Source organism: Harpia harpyja, chromosome 1 (genome assembly GCF_026419915.1).
Source record: "Harpia harpyja isolate bHarHar1 chromosome 1, bHarHar1 primary haplotype, whole genome shotgun sequence".
Classification (NCBI taxonomy): Eukaryota; Metazoa; Chordata; class Aves; order Accipitriformes; family Accipitridae; genus Harpia; species Harpia harpyja.
The window spans coordinates 49,362,616-49,372,989 of NC_068940.1; the positions used below are offsets into that span (position 1 = coordinate 49,362,616).

The 10,374-nt window shown below is 37.9% G+C and overlaps 1 protein-coding gene across 2 annotated transcripts in view; it reads left to right on the forward strand.

Annotated features, from left to right (window-relative positions):
* ANLN (anillin, actin binding protein) overlaps window positions 1-9,998 on the forward strand; it is a 31,763-nt gene extending 21,765 nt beyond the window's left edge. Inside the window, exons 21-25 of one of the 2 annotated variants that reach the window (XM_052792860.1) lie at window positions 619-672; window positions 4,677-4,763; window positions 6,300-6,407; window positions 8,448-8,620; window positions 9,008-9,998. In XM_052792860.1, coding sequence (XP_052648820.1) covers window positions 619-672; window positions 4,677-4,763; window positions 6,300-6,407; window positions 8,448-8,620; window positions 9,008-9,131 — 546 coding nt within the window. In that variant the 3' untranslated portion in view covers window positions 9,132-9,998. The remainder of the gene's footprint in view (window positions 1-618; window positions 673-4,676; window positions 4,764-6,299; window positions 6,408-8,447; window positions 8,621-9,007) is intronic. The other variant, XM_052792868.1, reaches the window with a different exon arrangement.
* Window positions 9,999-10,374: the final 376 nt, after the last annotated feature.

Genomic DNA, 10,374 nt, shown 5'->3' on the forward strand with positions numbered 1-10,374 from the left:
CTGTTACTGACTGCGTGAACTTCAGAAGTACCAAATTTGGTTCTTCAGCATAAGTGTTCCTCTTAACCAGAACTACACGTAGAAATCTTACTTTGTGTATGGCTTGGTTATTGGAAACCCCTTGCTCTTAGAATTATGGGAATCAGCTTTCACATTATATTCAGCAATTTGGGTTTGAACTTTTTTAGTTTACTCTTTAGGATAGGACAGTGGACTGGACTAGTAAGCTGTAGCACAAGCACAAGGTTCAAATAGAATTCCAGGGAAACCATCACTTGGTTAATTTTTTCCAGGTGCAAACTTTGACAGTTATGAATAAGAATTCCCCTTTTTCTCAGATAATTTAACAAAAAAATTATCACCTCTGTGAAGCATCAGTTTTGACTTGGCCTGTGGCTGTACCAGACAGCTGCTTTTTAACTTGCTCCATGCATTTGTAATACAGAACAAACTGCTGCCACAGTAGGGTTTTTGAGTTTCATTCCTCCCTTTTATGTGTACTGTTAAAATTCAGGGTAGAAAGGACCAAAATGTATTCATGTATAACTGTGTCCTTTTTTTTTTTTATAAACCTTAACTTTACACTAATTGCATTGAGCATGTTTCTTTTTTCCCTAGATAAATTTTGAAGGGGAGGAAAAAGAACTGTTGGGCTATATGTTCCCAGACAAAGTTGCTATGATCCTTTAGTTTGCAACTTCAATTAGGAAGCTGCTTCCTAGTACATGTTGCTCATGTCTGTCTGGCCTTTTTGCAGTATTTATTTTTTTTAATTCTTCTTCTAGCAAAATGCTTACAAAGACTTACTAACTAAACATAAGATGTTAGGAGCCATTAAGACTTGCAGAATTCTACTCCTTGTCTTTTACAATAAGAAGCATGCTTTTGGAACTCAAAGTTACTTAGGCCACCTAGGGTTCTTCCTTAACTAGTAGGTGTCTCTTCCTAGATCACTAGAGGAGGGTTTTTCTTCAAAACAAATCAATGTGTCTCTTAAAGACTGCTAGTCAGGAAATCTGAGCCAACTTCTTGATGAACTGCACAGAACATAGAATCAGCTACTCTACTGATGGAGGACCAGAGAAAAATGACTGGCAGCCTAACTATTGGTTTAACTCAACTTGTTGCCACTGAAGAAAATTAAAATCACTCGGGAACTAAATATCTTGTTTCTTATTCTATTGAGACCTTGTTCTGTCAAGACCTATCAAGACCTTTGTTTTTTAAGCAGAAAGCAATCATAGAGAACTAAAGTTTTGAAAGTACTAAACATATCAAAATGTGAAGTTCTTATTTGTACACATGTGCAAGTAAAATATTTTACTTGGTGTATACATTTTTGGTTTTAGGAATTATGTAAATTGATGATAATTGGTCTTTAATCTCTGAAAGTTGGTTTTAGTTAACTATTAACTCAGATCCCTCAGAAGAAAGTGGTTTAGATAACTTTGTATGTTTTCTCTCAAAATTAAGCAAAATTATCATCTTCTATTTGTAATCAAAAGTCTCTTAAGAAACCGATTTTTTGCAAATTCTTTAGAGTTATTTTGAGTATCTTTACAGATAGTCTTCTACAACAGTCAGCCAACTTCTTATGGTAGATATCTGAATGACTGCATCAGAATGCAAGCTAGCCTAGTTATGGGCTTCGGTGTTCATCTAGCTGGATGTTCAACAAATTGCTTTCTTTCTACCACCTCTACCCCACTTGCCTTTGAAGGGGATATATTGTTGACTAGAATGTAGTATTTTCTCATTATGTGTACAGGAGGGTGTTTTGAGACCTGCTTTATTTAGTAATTAGTAATGGTGTTTGTTGTAGGCCCTGCATAACTGATATGTTCCATTTGTTATACAGCCTTTTCGCTTTATTGTCACACAGCTCTTCACTGGTACACTTCATAATCCACAAAATAGATTCTTCAGGACACTTTCTAATTTATGTCAGGACAGGTTTCAGCTGGGATAGAGTTAATTGTCTTCCTAGTAGCTGGTACGTGCTATGTTTTGAGTTCAGTATGCAAAGAATGTTGATAACACTTATGTCTTCAGTTGTTGCTAAGTAGTGTTTAGTCTAGAGTCAAGGATTTTTCAGCTTCTCATGCCCCAGCCAGCGAGAAAGCTGGAGGGGCACAAGAAGTTGGCACAGGACACAGCCAGGGCACCTGACCCAAACTGGCCAACGGGGTATTCCATATGTATTGGGTCTGGCTGAGATAGAGTTAATTCTCCCCATAGCAGCCCTCATAGCACTGTGCTCTGCATCAGTAGCTAGAAAGGTGTTGATAAGACACCAGTGTTTTGGCTACTGCTGAGCAGTGCTGGCACAGCATCAAGGCTGTCTCCCCAACATTTTTGCCCCCCCCCCCTCAATGGCAGGCTGGGGCAGGGCAAGATCTCGCGAGGGGACGTAACCAGGACAGCTGACCTAAACTAACCAAACAGATATTCCATACCATATGACGTCAGCTCAGATATAAAAGCTAAGTAAAGGGAGATGGAAGGGGGGCATTTTTGTCTTCCGGAGCAACCACTGTGCATACTGAAGCCCTGCTTCCCAGGAAGTGGCTAGACATCGCCTGCTGATGGGAAGTAGAGAATAACATCATTTGTTTTTCTTTGCTTTCGCGCACGACCTTGGCTTTCACTTTATTAAACTGTCCTTATCTTGACCCATGAGCCTTTTGTTATATTTTCTCCCCCCTGTCCAGCTGAGAAGGGGGAGTGATAGAGCGGCTTTGGTGGGCACCTGGCATCCAGCCAGGGTCAACCCACTACACCATACCATGTGATGCCACATCTAGTGTATAAACTGGGGGGAGCGGGGGCGGGGGATCACCGCTCGGGGACTAGCTGGGTGTCGGTCGGCGGGTGGTGAGCAATTGCACTGCGCATCATTTGTACATTCCAATCCTTTTATTATTGCTGTTGTCCTTTTGTTAGTGTTATCATTATCATTATTAGTTTCTTCTTTTCTGTTCTATTAAACCGTTTTTGTCTCAACCCACGAGTTTTACTTCTTTTCCCAATTTTCTCCCCCATCCCACTGGGTGGGGGGAGGGGGGGAAGTGAGTGAGCGGCTGTGTGGTGCTTAGTTGCTGGCTAGGGTTAAACCACAACAGAAGGGAATGCAAAACCCACAAACCTGAAGTGGGGAATTGGCTAAACTTCCTTGAAGCCCTTGTTGAGAAATGGATTTTACTGTGATTTGGTACAATAGAAGCTAATGTTCCCTAATGTAGCATGTAGGGTTATAGTTGTCTTTGCTGATAAAAATCCAGGACTGATGCAACTTATTTCTATTATGTGGAAACATTGTACTATTTTTGCATCTCAAATGGTCATGCAGACTCCTGCCTGGTGCTTAGAATTTTGCTCTGCTGTACTGTAGGGCCAAATACATGAGCAAGCCATGCATGCCGTCTTAGTTGAGTATATCTACCATGTAAAAATTATTTGATCACCTGCTTGTGCAGGTGTGTCTGGGAGGAAGCTGCAGCATGCCTACAATTCAAAGGCGATTGAATTAATTTCTCACCATAACATCTATTTCAGCGTTCTGCAGGCTTCACTGAGGCCTACAGATGTACACTTTTAACTACTTGGGGTTACTCTTGTTCATCTTAACTATTAGCAAAATTTAATTCCATTTGATCGACATTGATTCCATGGCTTTAAAAGCTACTTCATTGTTGTGTACATATGCCTATTCCCTGGCAAATGGTTCTTTCTTTGTATTTGAGCAGCAACTTCAACCTTTCTGGTTTTTCTAGTAAGACAAAGCAGCAATGTTTCTGATTTTTTTTTTTTCCAAGATTCTTTAGTATTGCTTATTCAGATTAAACAACAAAATATGGTATGTAGAATGCCCTGCAGATCATTGTTTGCTTGTTGAATTAGCAATTTGTCTCTTAGCTTCCCTGTGGAAAAAAAAAAGAAGGGATGTGACTCCTTGACAGTAGTGGTGGGAGCACTCAATGTAATGGGGTGCTATGTGTGGAGGGATTGGGGGAAGTACAAAGGCAGTCCTTGTTGCATGCTCCTCCTCAAAACTCTTGAGTATCAAATAACCATTTAACCAATCTCTGGTACAGTAGTTAAGCTGCCTTTTTTTTGTTTGTTTGTTTTGTTTGTTTAGTGGTAGAAGATAGGGCTTGGAACCTCTTAACACGTCTTCAATACCTTGAATGCCAGTTGAGAAGAACTGCTTTCATTACTTGTTCCCCTTCTAGGTTTTCTTATACAAATATTTATCTGAGTAGGCACTACTACATCAGTAACTGCCAGAAATGGTTGTGGCATCCAAGTACCAATCCTGTTTAAGCCCACTTTGATATTTTCCACACAGCTTAATGTCAAACTGAGGCAGAAGGTTGCAGGGTGTGGACTGGTGCCTTGTGTTGTTTTTAACCACGCTTGGAGTGCCTGTTTTTCTAAATTGAAGCATGTTTGTGCATATGTCCTGAGCAAACTAATAAGCAAATAAGTCTTGAAAAGCTTCTAAATGAACTTGAAACAAAAAGTGGTTATTACTGTCTTGCTTGAGACTGACTGCTTCTCTCTGGCTGAAGATCTAAGAACAAGACAGTGCTAACATCCTGGTGCAGGTGGCTTGCTTGAACTGGTAGAGTTGAGACGTGTCAAAATTAAATCACTAAATGTTTTACTTTTTGCAGGTTCCTGTTTTGTCTCCTTTGGAAGGTCATATATATCTAAAGTTAAAATGCCAAGTGGACTCCTCTGTGGAGGAGAAAGGGTTCTTGGTAAGGTATTCACTTCAAATTCCTTCCCTGGAAATTACAGGTCCTATTAAAAGTAGTCACTTTTTAATTTCACATGTGTATTTGTAGTGATTGTGAAGCTTAAAACTGGCTTATTTTTTTTTCCTCTGAGCCAGACCTCAAAATTTTCCTAGTTTATCTTTTAAACATGCTTATATTAAAGATACTTTTCAGGATTTTATATATCTTTTTCTTCTAAACACTGTTCACTTGTTATTCTGAGCTTCAGTTAACCTTGCTATAATCTGTGATGTAAGATGAGATTCTAATTTCCCTGCCAGAAACTTTTACAGGTCGTCTTGGATTTTTTTTGTCTAGTAAAAACAAATTCTCCCTAGCAAAAGACTTTTTTTTTTTTTTTTTCTTCCCCCACTGTGTTCACAGACTTTTGGCTTACAAGGAAGTGACAGTATTTTTTGAGAAACACCTTGAGCAGTTTTCTCTCTAAAACTGGACTTAGAAAATGCAGCTGGTACTTGGGCCTAATAGGTGGAGCTGTTGAGATAATGTACAGCAGATGGCAGTAAATGTGTTAGGAAAATATTTGAGCAAAACACTAACATTTGCTGTTATTTTGGTGTTTTCAGAAATCAGAATTTCTTTAGATTCTTTTCAAGCAGTTTCGTCTCTTTCTTCCCTTTAATAGAAGTTGAACAGATTTCATTAGGTGCAAACATTTCACATGCTTATGGTATTTGCTATCCTGTGCTTTTGTGTACTAATTTAAGAAAGTCCTTGTTTACCTCTAATATACAATATGTAAAACCTAAAGAATGGTGTACATGCATATTAAGTTTTTTCAGAGTAAGGGTTTAGAAACTCCCTGCACCATTAAAAATTATAATCTGAACTGTGAAGAGTGAAAAACACAACATACAAAAATTAATTGGAAAAAAAAGTTCTGTACAAGTTCAAGGGACCAGGAATAGAAGTTGGACACTAAACTTGCCATTTCAGTACTAAGGAAATGGGGCTTGAAACTGGCATAATCCTGCATCCAGTAAAATAACTGCTAACACAAACATTTAAAAATCAATTTCTTTTAAACTGACTGGACTCCTGAGTGTGGCCTGTAGAATACCCAAACATTTTGTAATCATGAATTATAAGCCAAAGATTACTTAAATACCTACTACTAATAAACTAGGTTATAGTAATACATGTTCTGTGAACCATTCATCCTGTATCTGCTATAAGTAACCCTTCATTATCTTAAAATAATGGGAATGCTTACCACTGTCAATATGAAAATTTGGTAGTTTGAAATAGCAGTAATAGGTGTATTTTGAGCAAAAGGCTGCAAACTTGAGAATGATGGCATAAGCCCACTTTCTATGCTATCTGGAAAATAAATATACTGTACCAAAAGAAGTCTTCCCCAGTATACATTTTTCCTTCTCTGTTTACTCCTATGAAGGGTTGTACTTGCCAAACCATTCTGGTAGAAAAATAGTTTAGTACAGACCAAGCTCAAGATATAATGTTACCCCATTTTTTATTTTTTTATTTTTTTTAAAGACTATGTTTGAAGATGTTAGTGGATTCGGAGCATGGCACAGGCGCTGGTGTGTGCTGTCTGGAAATTGTATATCTTACTGGACATACCCAGATGATGAAAAACGAAAGGTAATGCTGTTTTAAAAAGCTCAAGTCTAAAGTTCTGTAGTACCCTACACAACTGCTGTTCATTTTTTAATGATAGTAACATTTAGGCTTAAAACAGGTAAGTATATTCAAAGCATGAGAATCAAGCTCATAAAGTTTCCTTGGGGAATGGAGGGGACTTGTCTTCATAAATCTGGCTTAAATCAGGGCAAACTTAGAAACTGAGCACTTCATCTAGTGGGAAAGGGGAAAAGTGGAGAAAGATCCATATTTAATTTCTCCTTTAGTCTTAAGGCTTTCCATTGCACTTGTCATATGACTAATTTAATTGAAATTCATCGGACTTGTACAGCTTAAGCAGACTGTATCTAGTTGCCTTAAGTTTTAGACAAAATAATAACTCTAACTTAATATGGTAAAGAATTGGAGTGGGCAACCCTTCTATATTGCAGAAGCATAGCTGTGATTATGAACCATCTTATTTGTGGTGATTGTTTTCTTGCAGCTCCACATTATAGCTGAAACTGGTGCTTTTTAAATGGTTCTCATGGAAACCTAAGTTATTGTCTGGCTAATGAGACAAATCAGAGGTTCATCTGTCACTGAGGTGAACCTTCTTGTTTCCTTAGCCTGTTTTTGCAGTGTGCACTGACATATTTCCAGGCCCTTTTAAAGACTGCTTTCAGGAGGGTTTTTCTGACTTACTTAAGCAATTTACCATTAAACTCTTGCTTGTTTGTTGGCAGAACACTTTCTTTCCCAAACTCTGTGGCAAACTCTGGTCCTTTTGGGTCTTCTATGCCAATCCAGATGCCTGAGTTTAGTTTCTTCCCTGCTAACAGAGGAAGACCATATGCTGATAGTTGACGTTGCCAAAATATATCAATGTATCTTCTTTCCCTGCCAGGAGAGAGGGAAAAAATCTCTGCCTACTGGAATAGAAGATAGGCAAAAAATTTGAGTTAAGCAAGAAAAAGGTTCCTATTCTACTTTTGTCTGCAAGAAAGCAGCTTTGGTTTGTTTTCCAGATTCTGTTCTTGAAAATCTTCTAGGCTTGTAAGGATCAGCTATATTCTTTTGATATACTATCATCTACAGCAGTATTAAATTCTGTCCTTATTAAATTCCTCCCCTTACCCCTACTGTATCTGTTCTATCATGCAGAGATAGATGTAGCTCAGCATTGTCAGTATTGGGCAATGATTGCTTTAAATCATGGTATTTTTTTAAATAAATTTTCCACGGCTGTACATGTATCACCAACATGCAGCCTGTTTCTTAATGTTCCTTGGAATAGAACTATCCTTCTTTTTCTTGTAACTCAGGTTATTTTAACTATCTATGGAATAGTATAGTGAACATGCCCAATAAATAGCAAACTCTTCTCCAAGCCAAGAGCAGCTTGTGATGTTTCCCTGATGAGATATTCTGTAGGTGTGAATAATCAGAGCCAAGGTCTGTAACTAACTTTAGGCATAGAGTTAAGCCTCTGTCTGCAGTCAGCAGAAAGAGATAACTGCCTTGAATTTGAAATGCTTTTTGAAGGGGTCTAGCTATTTACTATAGAGGGAGCTAAAGCTGCTGGACTTGCCGCTTAGGTGCCTTAGTTGTATGTTTGAAGATGAATCCATATGCTTACAGGCTTTGACAAGAATGATGCAAGCATCCCTAAAGTGCTTGTTTTCTGTAGGCTTTGACAGGGTTTACACTACCAGTTTGGATTTTATTATGAAGTTCTCCTGAATTTGAGAGTTAAAGCTTTTCTTTTTTTTTTTTTTAAAGAATAAAGAAAAGGGAGGATATATCTTTCTAGAGCCTAAGCTTTTGGTAAGGGATAGATTTGTTAGCTGTATTGTATGTGACTGAGGTGGGCATGTTCTGTTGTCTATACTGTCTTGCTTCAGCTATGACTCATAAATGCAAGTGGAATCCCTCTTTTGGAATGGAGTAATTGATTTGGAGGGGGTGTCACTCAATATGGCAAAAATTGTCAAAGCATATGTTGTTCAGAATTACTCTTGATTGCAGTGTTCTTGACTGATGAACTAACTTCACTTCCAGCATCCTTTGGGCCGGATAAACTTGGCTAACTGCACTAATCATCAGATAGAACCTGCCAACAGGGAGTTCTGTGCCCGTCCCAACACTTTTGAACTAATAACTGTCCGACCTCAGAGGGAGGATGACAGAGAGACTCTTGTCAGCCAATGCAGAGACACACTCTGTGTTACAAAGTGAGTGGATAAAATCATGAAGGTTGTGGGATATGTGTGGGAGGGGTGTTTTGCCTCAAGTGATAGTTTTAATGACATAGGAGCTTTACAACATTGACTTGCCAATGCAAAGCTCATTTAAATGCTAAGACTTTGGGGTGACACTTGAACTGTTTGGTTCACTTTTAGTTCTGTTTTGTCTTGCTGTCCCATTTCAGACTTGAGGACAAAGAACTCAACTTTTTCAGAAGCGGAAATGCCAGGTAGCTTGGTAGCAGGATTGTGGAATATTTGGCTTCATTTTTTCTCCTGCTATTTGGGCTTCGATGGATGATCAGCTCAACATTTTTCAGAATAAGTAGAGGTGGAGAAAGATGCATCTAATCCATTGGATTCTTTCCCTTTTAGGAACTGGCTGTCTGCTGATACTAAAGAAGAGCGTAACCTTTGGATGCAAAAGCTCAACCAAGTCCTTGTTGACCTTCGCATGTGGCAGCCTGATGCCTGCTACAAACCTATTGGAAAGCTTTAAACTCAGGAAGGGAAATATGAAGAAAATATGTATGCAAAACCCCACATGAACTACACAAAAAAAGAACTTAAATGAAAATGTGGGAAGTCCTCTGGGTCACTTATGCTTTAAATTTGAGAGAGTATTTAACATTATACAGGACTATGTTATGCAGTATTTTTATTTCACTTTAAGAATTTTAAAACTCTTTTACTTCCTAGCTTTTAAGTATGGTAGGAAGCAATTAGCTGTTTCTAAATGTGCTAAATATTTATGTAACTCCTTTTTTGGAAGTCTTTTTTAGCTAAGTACATTCTCTTCTTCAAACAACTAAATTATTGCAGGAAATCATACTTCAGGGCAGGAAGGGGGGGCAAGCTAGTGAAAAAACAAGCTTACTAGGTAACTCAGCTCCCCGAAAAAATCAATAGCTCAGAGTTCTCTAACAAGGATGGAGCTGAAGCACAAGACTTAATATTGGAGCATTTGTCAGGTTTTTTGTAATGATCAGGCACAGAAGTTACTAGTAAATTTTATTCTACAACATGCAATATAGGTATTTCTTGCTTGCACAGTGTCCTTGTCAGAACAAACATGCACAATATATTCATACTTCTTTTGCAATTTCTCACACAAACTTCTATGGATAAGTGCATGGCATGTATACTATATGGTTTACAGGTGTGGAATTATGTATGCGGTATATTGCACTTTGATAGAAATGAAAGGTCTTGAATATTTTTGTTAGGACTGATATATAACAAAAACAAACAAACAAATTAGGTTTAGGGTTGTATATGTCAGTATTTCCTGGGACTCATGGTTTGTACAAGCTACAATTTTCTTCTATTTGAGAACCAAGGAATAGGTTGTAAAAGTGTGCTTTTTTTTTTTATAAAACACTACAAAGCTGCTATGTACCAACTAATGCTCTGCTGGCCTAAAGTATGGGTCTTCCTCCCCCTCATAGACATGTCCATAAATGCAAATAAAAACAGTACTTCAGAACCATCATTAAAATGGCAAAACTTCTCAGTTGAAAACTGCAATTTTCACAGCTTTTTGCTGGGCTTAGTGAAATACTATCTCATTACTTCACTATTGCGAATACAATAGTGGAATACTTAAAATTGCTATTGCTGTTATATATTCACACTTGAAACACTAAATTCTGTTAGCTTATACTATTTTCATCCTGCCACTTTTGTACTTGCTTTTAAATCTAGTTTTCTTTTTCTGATGTCTTTAAATGTTTCCAAACTAT